The sequence below is a fragment of the Neomonachus schauinslandi genome, chromosome 9, assembly GCF_002201575.2.
Source record: "Neomonachus schauinslandi chromosome 9, ASM220157v2, whole genome shotgun sequence".
Taxonomy (NCBI): domain Eukaryota; kingdom Metazoa; phylum Chordata; class Mammalia; order Carnivora; family Phocidae; genus Neomonachus; species Neomonachus schauinslandi.
The window spans coordinates 9,602,668-9,618,846 of record NC_058411.1 but is presented as its reverse complement, the minus strand read 5'-3'; the positions used below and the strand labels follow the sequence as shown (position 1 = coordinate 9,618,846).

At 55.9% G+C, this 16,179-nt stretch overlaps 1 protein-coding gene across 1 annotated transcript; it reads left to right on the top strand.

Moving 5' to 3' along the window:
• Window positions 1-10,219, top strand: SERPINA5 (serpin family A member 5). Its single transcript, XM_021679673.1, has 5 exons — window positions 1-85; window positions 5,829-6,461; window positions 7,827-8,097; window positions 8,432-8,579; window positions 9,149-10,219. The coding sequence occupies exons 1-5, from the start codon at window positions 76-78 to the stop codon at window positions 9,335-9,337; spliced, it is 1,251 nt and encodes a 416-aa protein (XP_021535348.1). The 5' UTR covers window positions 1-75; the 3' UTR covers window positions 9,338-10,219.
• The last annotated feature ends 5,960 nt before the right edge of the window (window positions 10,220-16,179 follow it).

Here is a 16,179-nt window from a genome sequence, read left to right as displayed (position 1 = left end):
GCTGGTTCCGGTCCCAACACTCTGCTTTTCACTCAACACGAGGGACCGTGAGCTCCACTGCGTGGACGCTTGGCCATGGGACAAAGTAAGTCCAGGCATTGAGGGCGGACAGAGGGCCCACGGGCTTGAGGGCGTATGGGGGACAGGGAGGATGGGACACTGGGGTTATGGGATCTGGGGGGCTTCAAAGCTTGGGTGTTGTCCCAGAACGACCAGGAAAACTCCCCGCGGTGCTGGGGAAGGAGCCAGGGCCTTGGAGGCCGCAGAGACCCCCCTCCACCACCCCCTGGCTATGTGAACTTGGGCACGACCCTCCCTCCATCTGGCTATACCTCAGTGTCCTTCTAGGTAAGAAGCAAATTATTACACCTCCCGCAGCTGTGAAGTTTCAGTACTTGGTAGCTCTCACCCAGGAGTGATTTTATCCCTGGGGCACATCTGGCAACCGCGGGAGACATTTGTAGTTGGCTCAGCTAGAGACAGGGCTGCACGGGCATCTAGTGAGTAAGAGGCCGGGGATGCCCTAACCCAACCCCCCAACAAGGCGCGGGATAGCCCCCGCAGCAAAGAACAGTGCCGAGGTGGAGAACCAAAGTAAGGTCATGGGGACGCAGCGTCTGGTCCACAGGCAGTGCTCCGTAACCCAGAGCTTTTCTGTATTGTTCCGGTGCCTGCAATCTTGGACCTTGAGAACTCAGGAGAAAGGATGGAATATCTCTCTTTCCCCAAGTGAGGGCCGCCCTGCCTGGAGGCTGTCACCCAGAGGGGTCACAGTGGCCGCTCGAGCTCTAGATGCTGCTTGGCAATTTGGTTTTTGTTTTGTTTGTTTTGTTTTTAAAGATTTTACTTATTTATTTGAGAGTGAGAGAGTGCACAAGCAGGGGGAGAGGGAGAGGAAGAAGCAGGCTTCCTGCGGAGCAGGGAGCCGGATGCGGGGCTCGATCCCAGGACCCTGGGATCATGACCTGAGCTGAAGGCAGACACTTAACCGACTGAGCCACCCAGGCGCCCCCAGGCGATTTGTTAAATAAGCAAAATGTCGACATAAAAATGAGTGTACTTTCCAGTTTTTCTAAGGATGGGGCCCCTTGGCAAGAAATATGACAATATTTCTTGCTCTCCTGGCCAATGTCCTAGGTCATGGATCAGGAAGCCACCGTGTGAAGAATAAGGTGGCGGGCAGAGGGGGCCGGGAGCCGATGGATGTGTTGGTGGTGGTGGTGGTTTCACGGGTGTACACGGTAAAGATGTATGGCTCTTTGTATGTCAGTCGGACCTCAATAAAATGGTTTTTAAGAAAGAAAAGGGAAATGGAAGCCAAGCAGCTGGGCAGGAGTTGGCAAGCCCTGGGAGCCCAGCCTGACTCCACATCCAGCATGGCGTCTAAAACCTCTGAGCACTTCATTCATTCATTCATTCATTCATTCCAAAAAGGGATGTGAGCACCAGCCCCTGACTGCAAATCTTGCAGGGAGAGCAGGGTTGGTGTGGGTCCTCTCTGTTAGGAGCACATGCTCCAGTGGGGAAGAGAGGCTGGAACCTGGAAGGCACCAGCAAATGCATGTGGGCTCACGCTCACATCACGGTGGAGCAGTGAGATTAACAATCAAGGGGCCCTTACAGAGCATAACAACACGGTGGGGGGGGGGTGGCCAGGCACAGGCGAGGGACCCCGACACCCAAAGTGGCATTCAAGCGGGGGCCTGAGGCCTAGGGAGAAGCTGGATCTGCCCCCACACACCACGGGGGCGGCAATGGCCTTCTTGGGCAGGGGGCACTGTGCCCCAGGGGGTGACTGAGGGAGATGCCTTCAGAATGGCTCTGGGGGCCGGAGGAGAAGGGGAGTGGGCCGGTGAAAGGGTCTCTACAAGGACATGGCAGGAGCAATGGGGAGAGGCAGGCCGATGTCAGAGACGCTCTGGAGCTAGAAACCCACAAGCCTCGCTGATGGTCTGGAGGTGGGAAGGAAGATTTAAAAAGTTCCCTAGGCTACTGCTGCCAGGAAGCTCTCCTGGGTCTTTAGGATCCAGGGGAGGCTGGGATTTTGTCTTTCCCTCTCTGCCTGCGCCCCAAGGCTCTACATCTCCTTTTGCAATCAGTGGATAGACCTCAGCCACACGCCTCCCCCAGCTGAGTCCAAAGTTGATCCGGTAGGACTTTGTCGCCTAACATTTGGAATAAACGAAGCAGATGTTGAGTCCATGGATGGGGGCGGGGGGGGGGGAGATCAGTGGGAGGACTGCCTCAGCGCCTGCCCTTCCCCTGCCCACACCAGCCGGCTCAAGCCACTTTGGCCTGGGATGCCGGATGAGCCTGAATGATCTGCTCTCCTCCCTCAGACCTGTGGGGGCCTATCTGCAGAAACGCCGGCATCAGGGGGCCCGGGAGAGGGTCAGCCGGGCCAGGGTCCCACGGGCCAGGCTCCCAGGGCCTGGAGCAGATTTGGCGTTAGCACAAAACTCTGTCAAAGCTGCGTATTTCCACCAGAGGCCCAGGACTGTGATGGTGCAGGCTGGGCTTGAAACTGGGAAACCTGAACCGAGCACCCTAAGGCCTTCACTTTCTCAGAAGCGATCTCTCTCACCCTCTGTTTCCTCCTCTGTACAATGATGATGATACCGACTCCGTGTTGCTGTGGAGGGGTATAAAGGGGCTCATACAGGTGAACAGCTTGGGCAAGAGCCAGGGATACTCCCCAGGGGCTACAGGAGAGGAGGAATGAGGTCTCAGAGTCATGAAAGGAAGACAAGGGGCCGTGTGTACATCAGTCACAGGAATCTGGATTTTAATCCCAGTTCCATCACTCCCTGGCTGGGACAAGCTGTACCATTTTGCTCAGCCTCAGTTTATCCATCTGTAAAACGGTCTCAATGATGCTTACTTTCGTTGATGGTTAAATGTAGTAATATTTGTAGAGTGTCTGGCTTTAATAAGAGATAGAGAGTGGGCCCAAATGGAGTGAGGGTTCTAGGTCCCAAACCTGCAGCCCAGGGGAGAGTGGATGAGGCTGAAGCCCCCTCTAAGGAGACCCCGCTGTCCAGGGAGACTCAGAGCATGCTGGGAAAGCGGCTCTGGCCCACCAGACCTCTGCTGTTTGGCTGGGTACGGGGGGCAGGGGTGGGGAGAAGGGTTACTGGCCACAGCACTGTGACAGACCTTGAGTTGTTTACGAACAAAATGAGGCCTTCAGAGGGGCACAGACTGGCCCAAGGCCACCAGGTTGGCTGCAGGGACAGGAGGCCAGAACTCTCCCTCCTGCCTGAGCCAACTGCCCCTTGGCTCCATCCAAGCAGGACACTCCCTCGGTGTCTGCAACTATTCTTTGAAAGTGTTTCTTTTACCAGCTCGGTGTTAATCTGTGATAATGGGGGGGTGGGGGTGTTGAGCTGAATGTGTGCTCAGCAGCATCCTGCTACATTGATGCTCTAACACGTTGCAGGAGGGACCATACCGTGCCGTAAAATTAACTAATTTAAAGGACACAGAGATTAAGCCACCCACCCATGTCCTTTAAAGACCTGCACTCTCAGGGTGCACACAGAAAGGGGGTGCCCAGACCCTGCGGCTTAATTATCTGCTGGCTGCCGAGGCAGGGGACACAAAGGCTGGGGGCTGTCGCAGGGAAGGAGGGCCAGGGATCCGGGGAAGCCAAATGGCGTGGCGGTTCAGTGCCTGGTCTCCGTGCGGCAGAACTGGGTCTGAGCTCAAGCCGTGCCCCACCAGCCAGTGACTCGGCCTCTCCGAGCTTTCGGTGACCCCTCCGTAGATGGCGCTAGAAGCGGAACCTTTGAGGCTGGGTGAGGGTGGGTGTGAGGCTGATGGAGTGCAGTATGAGGAGACAGCGCAGTGCCCAACAGCAGGCCGGAGACGGCTGCAGCCGCTGCCTGGGGTCCTGGGTGGTGGGAGGTTCTGCAGATAGAACATTCTAAATGAGCCTCCTTTGTGAGCTCAGGTGCAATGTGGAGTCCGGGGTGGGGGTGGGGGCTGCTCAGGTCCCTCGATTTTGCTCAAAGACAGGACGGCAGCCCAGGTCTGCCTGACCCCCAAGGTCACTGGAGCCCCCCCCCAACTACCCCCGCCGCCGGCAGTGGGCCACTTTGCATGCAATGTCCAATGCAGCTGTTTGGGGCCCTTTGGGGTTGGGGTTTGTGGGGGTCAGGGGACCTGATGACGTGGTGTCTGCAGTGGAAGACCCAGCTGGAGGGAGTTCTCACCGTCAAGGGCTTTCCTCAGCAGACAGGTCGCCAGGCCCACACGAGAGCAAGGGTGCGGTGAGAGCGCGTCCCCATGGCACAGCTGGGGAGCTGGGGGATCTCGGCGGGGCTTTGGCTGGAAGCTGCCACAGCCACCGCTGACCCTGCCACCCCACCAGGTCTGCGCCGGGCCCTGCCACACACTTGCCCTATGTCGACTGCTTAAAGCCCCCAGCCACCCGCTGGCGCAGGTCCCGGCGTCATCTCTGCTGTACAGGTGGGGGACAGTGGCACGGGGCGTGACTGGCTTGCCCCAAACCGCTCTCTTGTAGGAAGCAGCGGGGCCGAGCTTTGAACCCAGGAGGCTGGGCTGCTCACAGGTGGACCGTGAGCACAGGGGACTTTGGGAGGCCCGGGCACAGGAAGGGTTCTGGTTGGAGGCGAGGGGTCTAGGTAGGTGGACAGGAGGGAGGAAGGGGAGGAGGGGCTGAAGACCCCCCAGGGCCCACCCAGGAGACCCCCTCATCTGGGAGACGGAAGGAAGAAGAGATGTCTTGGCTCAGGCCACCATAACAAAGCATCACAGAACAGAAAATTGGTCTCGGCTCAAGGTGTCGGCAGGGCTGGTTCCTGGACTCACAGATGCTGGTCTCCTCCCTGGGTCCTCACATGCTCTTCCCTCTGTACGTGTCTGGGTCCTAATCTCTTCTCACAAGGACACCGGCCAGACTGAATCAAGGCCCGCCTGTAGGACCTCATTTTGACTTCATTACCTTTTTAAAGATCCTATCTCCAAATACAGTCACATTCTGAGGTGCTGGGGGTTAAGACCTCAACATAGGAGTTTGAGGGCCACAATTCAGCCATCATAGAATAAGAGGGAAGCTGGGGTGCTCACATTAAGAGGGCAGAATGTCCTCCCTGGGTTGGGGGGGAGGTGCCTCTGACGAGGTGCCAGGATGGCCCCAGGGTCCTAGCGCAGCGCCTCCCCCACCCCTGCCCCGGGGGAAGTAGAAAAGAACCAGTTGGCATCCACATGTTCACCAATGAATCTCTGGAGCCCGGCACCCTGCCTGCCATGTGGGAGATGCTCAATATATATTTGCTGAGTGAACAAGGATAGACCAGCAGTCTGAGGGGCCTGTGGGGGGTAGTTGGTCTGAGTTCATAGAAGGACCACCAGGCCTTGCAAATGCTGCCCCCAGGGGTTGAAGTGACATTCAGAGGCCACTTGGGAAGCAGGCTTCTCATTCCCTGGGAACCTCAGAGATGCTGACCAGGCAGAAGGAGGAGAGCCCTGCACTCCCACCCCCCACCCCCCTGTGGCACGTACCCTGATGTGGTAGGACTCTTGCCCCAGCGGCCAGCCCCCACCTCGGGTCTGCATGCTCTGCCTTCTCCTAACTCTCCTGACCCTTAGATGCCCAAGTCCCCCACGTGTCTGTCCTCGAGCCCCCACGGCTCTCTTTAAACCCTCTCTCCCAACCGCACAGGCTCAACCTCTCCCTTAGATGCTGCACGTCGGGCGGTCACATGTCTGGGACGTGGGCCTTACCCACTTCCCCGCAGTCTCCTGGCTGGGGAGATGCACCAGCTGTGCACCCTCCCTGAGGACCCTGCCCACTTGCCTTTCAGGACGAGGAGCAGCCACAATGCAGGTCTGCCTCCTCCTGTGCCTGACGCTCCTCAGCCCGCTGGGCGCCAGCCTGCGCGGCCACCGCTCCCGAGAGGCAAAGAAGAGAGTCAAGGAGCCGCCCGTGCTCAGCACGCGGGCCCCCGCCAGCAGGGACTTTGCCTTCGACCTCTACAGGGCCTTGGCTACAGCTGCCCCCGACCAGAACATCTTCTTCTCCCCTCTGAGCATCTCCACCACGCTGGCCATGCTGTCCCTAGGGGCGCGATCGCACACAAAGGTGCAGATCCTAGAAGGCCTGGGCCTCGGCCCCCAGGAGGGCTCGGAGGAGGAGCTCCACCACACCTTTCACCAGCTGCTGCGGGAGTTCGCCCAGCCCAGGAAGGACATCCAGCTGAGCCTTGGCAACGCCCTGTTCGTCAGCCCCACGTTTCACCTCCAGGACACCTTCCTGAACGCCGTGAAGACGCTGTACCTGGCAGACGCCTTCCCCACAAACTTCATGGACCCCGTGGGGGCCCAGAAGCAGATCAATGATTACGTGGCAAAGCAAACGGAAGGCAAGATTGTGGACTTGGCTGAGGACCTGGATAGCACGGAGGTCATGGTTATGGTGAATTACATTTTCTTTAAAGGTAAGACCCCTGCGCACAAGCCTGAATTTCTCCTTTCTGCTGCTTTTGTCAAAAGAGCACCCAATGCCCACACACATAAAGGGGTGGGAGTAGATTTAGTCCCTTCTGGTGCCTGTTGACAGATGGAGGCCAACAAGCAGCTGAGGGTAAGACAGAGGCATCTTCCTATAGGGTAAGGGGATGTCAGTGACCCCGGACTGCTGTGTCCCCCACCAGGGAAGAGCTGGGTCCTGTCCGTGGGCCCTGGGGTCATAGCTTACACACTAGATCTAAAGCACAAGATCGCCATGGCCACCGTACCACCACTCGGGGCAGGATTGCGGGTCTTAGAAGGACCTTGGAGGGCCTTCCCTTGCCCCCACCTCCTTGCCCCCATGTCCTCCTAGGGGCTATTTCCTCAGTGGAGAAATCCTCTGACAAGCACCTGTCCCTCTGGAGAGTTCTCCCCCTCTCCCACAACAGCGGATCTCTCCACATTCAGCTCCTTGACGTTTCTGGTGGATACCCCTACTCATCTCGGCTCTCATGAGAGCTTCTCCTTCTAGATGCTGAGCCCCTTGGTGCCTGTGTGGGGCCTGGCTGAAGATGGGAAGACAGGGGTGAATAAAGGAGGGGAGGGAGGGAGGAAAGAGGAAAATAGTTAGCTTGTTAACCACCTCCCCCCTTCCTAGGAGTGCAGACGGCAAGCAATCCAGCTTGGAATCCAAGATATATTATCCCCCAGGGCAGGGCTCTCTCTAGGACACCAGGCTGCGGGGGACAACTGGATAGCACGACATAAGCTACGAGGGGCACTGGGGTGGGTTCCGAATCTGATGACTACCAAGAAGATGGAAAGAACTACTTGTATCTCATTGATGTAGAAATGCAGCAGGAATCAGACGGAGCAGGAAGCATAACTGAGGGCTTTTCAGTAAGAAGAACCCTGTACGTCTAGGAACCTTACAAACGTCTCTCCCAAACTTAAATCAAAATCCAAAAATGGGAAAAGAGTGAACAACAGAATAACTCCCCCAGGTGTAGTGTCGATGTGTCAGTCATTCGTACCATTGACCCTCTTCCCGAGCATATTTGACCTTGAGTAACCCCAGAGAATCAAACAAACACCACTGGCGGTTGAGGGCCTCCAAAGACATGAAAAGCATCCTCCTTGCTTTGCCCATGTCAAAGGAAAAGGCCCACAGAAAGTTCAGGCACGTCCCCAAAGTTATAAAAAGGCTCACCTTTCTATTCCAGGGGTTCCGTGGTCCCTGCCACCGAGGAGACTGTGCCAGGGAAGATGAGCTCTGTTTGATGGGTTTACTGTCTCGACACTGTTTGTTTGCAGCTCAGAATTTCTAATGTCTTTTCCATTTTGATATTTAGCTAAGTGGGAGACAAGCTTCGACCACAAAAGCACCCGAAAGCAGGATTTCCATGTGACTTCAGAGACGGTGGTGCGGGTGCCCATGATGAAACGGGAAGACCATTATTATTACTTCCTGGACCGAAACCTCTCCTGCAAGGTGGTGGGCGTCCCCTACCAAGGGAATGCCACCGCTTTCTTCATTCTCCCCAGTGAGGGCAGGATGGGACGGCTGGAGAACGGACTGAATGAAGAAACAATGAGGAAGTGGCTCAAGATGTTCACAAAGAGGTATTCTGCAGGTGACGTGGGGCCAGCCTGGCCCCGCATACCCCCAGGGAGACACAGCGGTGGTGGGAGGGTCTCACCCAGCCCAGGAGCGGCCTCCAAACCCAGAGCCATCGAGAGAGGTCCCGGCCCCCAGGGCCTGGCTTAGCTGGAGGGAGCCATCAGAGTGGAGTGGGCAGGGACCTCTGGGGACAGCCCAGGTCCAAGTCCAGAGTGGGGTGGGCTCTGGGCAAGGGGCGGGAGGATCATTACAAAGCCGAGGGGAGACAGCAGGGCTATGAGCTCAGTGAGCTGATGCTCTAGGGAGACTCTAAGAAAAGTTCTGTCCTCTTTCCAGGCAGCTTGAGCTCTACCTTCCCAAATTCTCCATTGAGGGCTCTTACCGGCTGAAGGAGGTCCTCCCCACGCTGGGCATCAATGATGTCTTCACCTCCCATGCTGACTTGACTGGCATCACCAACCACTCCAGCATCCAGGTGTCTGAGGTAAGCTCAGAAGCTCCTGAGCCCCTGTTTTCAGAGATTTCTGTTCTCTTCTGTTCTATTCTATTCTACCCCACTCCACTCCGCTCTTTTCATTCCATTCCATTCCACGTTCCACATTCTCTCTCTCTCCTCTTTTCCCTCAAGAAGCAAAGATACCACTTTGTGTCTTATCCTATGTGCAGTGGGAAACCATATCCAGCACTGTGTCTTAGGAGGGACTCTCATTAAGCAATCAAAACTAAGAATTAGGGGCTTGCTCCTTCACTCACTAGCTGCGTGACCTCCAACAATTACTTGCTCTCTCTGAGCCTCCTTTCTCTCTATAAAACTGGAGAGTCACAGCGCTGCTGCGAGACGCCGCGAGAATTCAATGGAAGGCAAGGCACTGTCACCTCCCGGCGCAGATCCTGGTGCGTAGTAGCTGCACGGCTGTGTCATTTGCAACCGGCGTGGTGGCGAAGTTGCACAGAGACTTGGACAGGGATGCCACAGGCAAAAGCTCTGCCACCTCCTGGGATGGCATCTCCCAGCTCCTGGTGGCTCGGTGACACCTGATGTCTCCTCTGCAGATGGTGCACAAGGCCGTGGTGGAGGTGGACGAGTCGGGGACCAAAGCAGCTGCAGCCACAGAGGCCATCTTCATGTTTAAGTCGGCCCCAATGAGCTCTCAAAGGGTCATGTTCAACAGGCCTTTTATGATGCTTATTGTGGAGAATTCCACCAACATCCTCTTCCTTGGCAAAGTGACCCACCCCTGAGGTCAGGGTTTCTCCTGAAAGGCCACAGGCCTCTGTAGTGGAAGTTGAAGGTGCACTGTGGCATCTCTCTGCTGGGAGTTGGTGATTTACACAGGTTTCGTGGACTAATGAGGCTTTTACAAGTAATAATAGTCACAGTATTGATATACTAATGATTGTTTCTTCTCACACAACTGCATGACGTGGACACCTTGAAGCACCTTCAAGAGCATTTGGTTTTGCCCTCACCCTTCATCAGTGGAGTCTAACACTGAGGCCCAGAGAGGTTGGTTGACTTGCCCAAGGTCACACGGCATGTTAGTGGTAGACAGAAGCCCAGAATCCAGGCCCCTGATGCCCAGTCCAGTGCCACAGAGCTCTGTAGGAGGATTGTTCTGGTAGACATTTCTACCAAGAAATGTATTTCCAAGCCGTGTCCTCCTCTTGCCAGCAATACCAGCCATCAGTTCATCATGGTGTGGAAAGAACACTGAAATGGGAGTCTGGAATGGGGCTTCTGTCCCAGCTAACCAGCTGCGGGACATTGGGGTAATGCTGTCCCTCTCTGGACCTCCATTTCCCCCTCGCATACAATGAAGGATCAGGTGAAGGGTGGAAGGCTCCTCGACATTATATAAGGAAGCTGAGGTGTTCCCTGCCAGTCACAGTAGATTTTAACACATTCCAGTGCTACTTGTCCTTTAAGAAAAGCAAGTGGACAGCAGGGTGGAAATGGCGCATCACGGCATCGAACCATCCTGTGGCTTCAGTTACAACCTCCCGGCGTTGGCTGGGGGCAGGAGCACAGAGACCTGTGGCGAATACTACAGTATCTTTTGAAGACATTGATGACTAACTGTGACTTTTAGTGTCGACAGTAACAATAAAACACTCTGCAAACACTGGGTGTCATTGTCCTTACGGAAATAACGCTGGGAATGGCAACATTAATAGCTTACCATGTGGCAGGCTTAGTGCTAGGCACTTTACCTGGATGGCTGCATTTATCTGCTGGGAGGCAGGTACTGCTGTTGTCCCCATTTTACAGATGGGAAAGGCTAGGCTTGCAGAGAGCGGGCTGCTTATCCAGCCACACAGCTTCTAAGGGGTGGAGGCAGGATTTGACCCTGGGCGTGTGGCCCCCAGACCCACATTTTCAGCCCTGTGCTCTGCTGCAGGGAAGACATGACTAAGAACCAGAAGGCTGGGTCAGGTGCCTCTTGGCCATCCACTCCCCTGTGACGCAGGTAAGCTGAATCTCTCTCCTCTTTTATGAAAGCCACTACAGACGGTTCCTCATCTCTCAAATGAATGGGATCGGACACTTTGAAGAATCAACGAATGAGCGAATGAGTCCTTCACTCAAATTGTCCCCTAATTAGCTGCCCCCTTAAATCTGAGCGCTTGCCGCCACCCTGCATGACGACCCTAGCTTGCTCCCCAATAAGGCTGCTCCTACCGCTCTGATCCCAGACTCTGCACTGTGTTGCAAAAGGATGCCCCCTCGATCAAACAAGGTCAGAACCCCAAGCTTTGGCCACACCCCAAAGTACTGAACACCTACTTTGGACCAGCCCTTGGGGACACCTTGCATCTGTTATCTCCTGAATCCCTCAACACAGCATGTCAGTGTACCCATTTTACAGAGGGGACGTGAGTGCTTGCCCAGAGGCTGAGGCCAGTGAGAGGCTCAGGCTCCAGGACCCGGATGGCACCCATGTTGGCATGTGGCCGGGCAGATGGCCGCGACTGGATGGGGACAGCTCGTCTGCGTCTGTGCTTTCAGCTCAGGACAGCGTTTCAGGATTGGGCCTCCTCGTGGGGCCACATCAGCTCCCGTGTGCCTCTCCCTTGCGAAACGCCTCTTCTGCCTTGGCAGATATTTCTCTCACTGTTTGCTCAGCCAGCCCAAGGTCAGGGGGAGGCCCCGTCGTGTGATGTGTGTCAGGCCAAGGTCCAGCATTGTCTGAAGGTCACTGGGCATGTGGTCACGAAACAGCACCATGTGTGAGGTCGGGATTGGCTCTGGGGTGCCTCATGTCACACCCTGAAGCTCCTGCTGGGTGTCATTGCAGGCCACGCAGCTCAATTGTCACACAATCCTGGGATGAACGAAATGATACAGCACCTGGGAGAGAGAGATCAGGAAAGCTTTCTCAGAAGAGGTGGTACCTAGCTGGTCTAAGGAGTAAGTAAGCCTTCAACAGACAGCAGGTTTGGGAACAGGGAAGGAACTCCAGCGGAGGGAAGGGCTGGAGAATGGTGTTGAGCGAGCTGTACTGTGCGGGAACCATGGAGACTTCATTCCCGGCCAGTATAGGGCACCTGAAGGAGAGCAAAGGGGATGAGGTTCCCACGCTGCCATCTGGGACAGGGACCCTGAACGTGAGGCTGGTGTTCGTTCTCTTTCTTCCCAATTTTAGGGTGGTTTGGTCATCTGCATCACACCCTGAGCACCCCCTGGACCCCTCGTGTCCCTCACTCTCCCATTGGCACAAGAGCAGACACTTCCACTCAGCCCTGTAGGGGGCGCTCACTCGCACCCACGCGCACCTGCTCCCCCAGCTCCCCACCGTCCTTTCTCCTGTTGACCTCGTCCATCCTCTCCAGTAACAGCACAGTGTAACAACAGAAACTGTGTGACCTCACAGCCCTGGAGGCTGGAGTCTGAGACCCAGGTGTCAGCAGAGTTGGGTCCTCCTGAGGCCCCTCTTCTTGGCTGGGCTCCCAATGGCTTCCTCTCTTTGTGCCATCATATGGTCCTCTCTCGGGGTGCTAACCTCCTCTTCTGTCTCCCAGCCTCCACCGGTCCAGCTGGACCAGAGCCCACCTTACCGACCTCATTTTAACTTAATCACCTCTTTAAAGGCTTTGTCTCCAAATACAGCCTCGTCCTGAGGTGCTGGGGGTTAGGGCTTCAACAGATGAATGGGGGGGGACCACAATTTAGCCCATAAGAGTCATCTCCCTTTGAATTCCTGCTGCTATTGCCAACCCCCGCCTTGTTCTTGGGAAGCCACTTTCATTTCCCTCTCTGACCACATGGACTCTCAGGAAGAGTCCTTGTGAACCCACTGCCTCCAGAATGCAGAGGACAATGCTAGAGCTCAGGACTCCTGCCCCCGCCTCTTCTGCAGAGACTGGGGCCAGAAAAATGACCCTGGACTCCAAGAGGAAACACTTCACACCCCAACAAGCAACCATGCCCAGCCCACTCTTGCTTATTTAAGCTCTTTCACCCAAAGGCCATTGTTTGGGGGCCGCCTACGGGGCCTCGGGCCTGAAAGTCATACAAGAGTCCAAGGGCAAGCTCAGCAGACACGGACTCTGGCCACAACCAGCTAACCAAACAGATAAACATGGGAGTACAAACTGTGGCAAGGGTGATTCGTTCGTCCGCAGATGTTTATTGAACCCCCACTGTGTGTCTGGAACCGTCCCGGGTGCTGGAGATAAATGAAGGAAACCCCCAAATCCCTGCCCTGGTGAAGCTACATTCTTGCCTGGAGAGACAATGGAATAAAAAAATAACAAAGAATAAAAGAAAAAAGTAGAGTATGATGTATGTCTGTTGATGACAAGTGTTGTGGTGAGTGAGCTTGACTGGGCGCCTTGCTTCTAGAAACAGAGTCCAAGGAGGGAAGGACACGGGCGCCCAGCACCTTGACTACGTGGTGGAAACCCTAACACCCCCCACCCCCCACCCCCCGTGATGGTGTAGGAGGCGGGGCCCTTGGGAGGTGATTAGTCATGAGGGTAGAGCCCCCATCAATGGGATTCGTGCCCTTGGAAAAGACACGGCAGACAGCTCCCTCACTCCTTCCCGAGGCAGGGCATGGACCAGAAGCCCGTGACCAGGAAGAGGGCTCTCCTCCTGCCACGCTGGCCCCGATCTCAGATTTCCAGCCTCAGGAACGGTGAGAAATACATTGCTGCTTCTCATAAGGCGCCCATCTGTGGCCTCCCCAGACACCTGGGGAGCTGTCCCACCCCAGGGGAGACTGACGAGACGTGGAAATTAAATGTAATGTGGTTTCCTGGACGGGATCCGGGAAGAGCAGAAAGACAGCAGCGGAAAACCTGTTAAAATACAAATAAACCTGCACCATATGGATGTTCACTTCTTTGTTTCGATAAATATGCTGTGGCGACCTAAGATGTTTATGTCACAGGAACTCCCTGCACTGTTTTTACTACTTTTCCATGTATCTCGAGTTGTTGCGAAATAAAAAGCTGTTTTCTTTAGGAAAAGGTTAAGGAAGTATAAAAGGAACGCAGAGGAGGGGATAGGAATGGGATTGGGTTGTAAAGGCAGAAGCTGAAGGCCAGTGAAGGAAGAACATGGGGTGCCAAGAGAGACAGTTGGGGAGATCTTCTGCAGCCAGGGGTCCAGAGGGAGCTCTGAGGTGGTGGTATTGAAGCTGAGATCTGAGGGACAAGCAAGACTCAACTGGGCAAAGATTATGAGCAAGACTCAGATGGGGGAGAGTGTGTCCTGCTCACGGAACTGAAGGAGCCTGCTCCGTGGCCAATCCAACTACAGCCTCCTCGATTGTACTAAGAGCTGAGCATTCACTGTATGCCTGGGGGTGGGGGCAGGGGAGGGAAGAGATGAGAGGTGGGCTGGGACGCGTGGGCCTGAGCCTCTGCTCCCCGGTGTGCTGAGCGAGGTGCTCATGAGCCGACCCACAGTGTGTCCATTCGTCCCTTGCACCATGGAAATGGTTGTAATGATGCCCCATCAACCAGGTTGCTCGAAGGCTGGGAGCAAATCAGGCAAAGGGAAGAAGCTCTGACCTTACAGCAGCGTTTCTCAAACCTGACTTGGGGAGCTTGTTAAAAATTCATATTCCCGGCCCCACCCAAGGAACGAAAACATTTGAGGCTGGGTCTTGAACAAGCCCCCTTCAGATTCAGACACACACGCAGAGTTTGTGTCTCCAGTGCTTGGGGTGCACGGCCGTGCAGGGCTATCCTCCTGGGCCCCCTCCTCCCTGCAGCTGCCACCCACCCACACTCAGGGCCTGAAGACCCTCATCGTCCAGGGGCTCACGGGCCCGGACGCTCTTTGCTTTCAGGTGTTTTTCCAGCTAATTCTTGCAGGGCAACCACCAGGTAAAAAATACACAAAACCTGGGTGTACCTTGGAGCTATGCCCACTCTGAGAGCTCAGAGAGCCCCTCCTCAGGACTCTGCTCAGAGGTCCCTGCCCGGGGAGCTGTCCTGACTCCCCCAGCCCAGCCCTGGGATCCCAGCTCCCCTCTGCCTCCCTCTAGCACTTCCCACACCATAGTTAGCCTCTTTCTATGTGCCTGTGTCTCTCAAAGACCATGAAGTCTGTGAGGGCCCTGAGTCGTCTCTACACCCCAGGGCCTGGCACAGGGCTTGGCCCACAGTGGACTCTTGGATGAATGAATGAGGGCACGGCCAGCTGGCTCCAGAGGATTCTATTCCTCTGTGAGTCCTCAGGTCACTGCCTGAGACTTCTCTATTCCTGGGGTGGGACCCCCACCACACACCTACAGGTGGGGTTGCTGATAACATACAGGACACCCAGCTAAATAAGAACTCCAGGTAATAAATCACTTTTTAGTAGAAGGATAGCCCAGGTATTGTGAGGCATTTTTGCTTGCTAATTCTGGCAGCTCTATGCGCAGGGAGCCAGGATGAGCGAGAAGAGCACCCCCGTTGGACAGAAGCCAACAGTCTCACTGCAGAGATGGGGGAAGCGACAGTCACGGGGACCGCAAGGGGAGAGGAGGGGGACACATCTGGGCTAGTCAGAGGAAGGTCGGTTCCACCAGAAAGGACCACGGGAGGCCTCCTGCCACATGATGTGCAGCCCAAAGTGTAACAAAGGTGTTGACTCACCCATGATTGCATCAAACCGAAGCCTGAGACGGAATGTTCTGGGAGGTTTCCTTGTTTGTAAAGGAAGTTGAAACCCTCCCTTCTCCTGGCCCAAGCTGGGGGCCGTGGGTTCTGCAGGGTCAGCTCTGCTCTGGGGAGTGTACTTCGGGCCCCTGCGGTCTGGTGTCCCAGCTGCAGGGGAGGGGTGGGGGGTCTAGACCATGTGGGGAGGGGAGGCTGGCAGGCTCCAAGCGGGACAGGGCACTGAGTGACCCATATCCTTAAAGTGATTCTGTAGCAAACAGGCTGGAGGGGGCCGACCGGGAGGAGTGCACACAGCTCGGGGGTCACATCACCCCAGGTGGGACGTGGGAGGTGATTGATGGGACACCCCCCTGCTGGGGGAGTGGAAAGTGCCCGCGGCCAGGGAGAGAGTCTGAGGCCAGCCGAGACTACTGGAGGGGGCATGGGAGGAAGTGGGGGCGCACAGGGGCCCCCCTCAACCACACCCGTGTTTACCAAGAGCTCCGCAGCCTGTGGCCCCCTTCCCATCCCTCAAGCATAACATCAGAAACCTCTCACCGCTGGGCCGCCAGCCGTGTTTTCCAGACCAAACACGGGGACCCATTCACAGGCTGGCACAGAACATGGGCAAAGCCTGGAGGCTGGGGTCAGGACACAGCCGCCTTCAGCAGGGCCGCTGGGTCTGAGGTCAATGCGCCACCACGGCGGGGCCGGGACGGGCACCGTGTCTCTCGGAGAGGGCAGGAGCGTGGGCTCCCCGTGACCCGCAACCTGCCCCATCTCTCTGTGCCTCCGTTTCCCTCAGCTGTAAAAATAGAACACTTGCACCTACCCAGGGTATCGTATGTGAGTATCGACAAGTTCTTAGCAGAAAGTAAAGGACAGAGCAGCTGTGTTACCTCATGGGCATGACCGGGCCTCTGTGGGCAAAGGAAGAATGGGTCCGTTTGCTCGGAAACAGGGGAGGCAGAAAGAACAGCCACTAACTG

Bases quoted from the DNA above. Each gene is read 5' to 3' on its own strand.
- SERPINA5 (XM_021679673.1), top strand. The intron at 8,098-8,431 runs GTATTCTGCAGG...TCCTCTTTCCAG, and splicing joins CTCAAGATGTTCACAAAGAG to GCAGCTTGAGCTCTACCTTC. The intron at 8,580-9,148 runs GTAAGCTCAGAA...TCTCCTCTGCAG, and splicing joins CCAGCATCCAGGTGTCTGAG to ATGGTGCACAAGGCCGTGGT.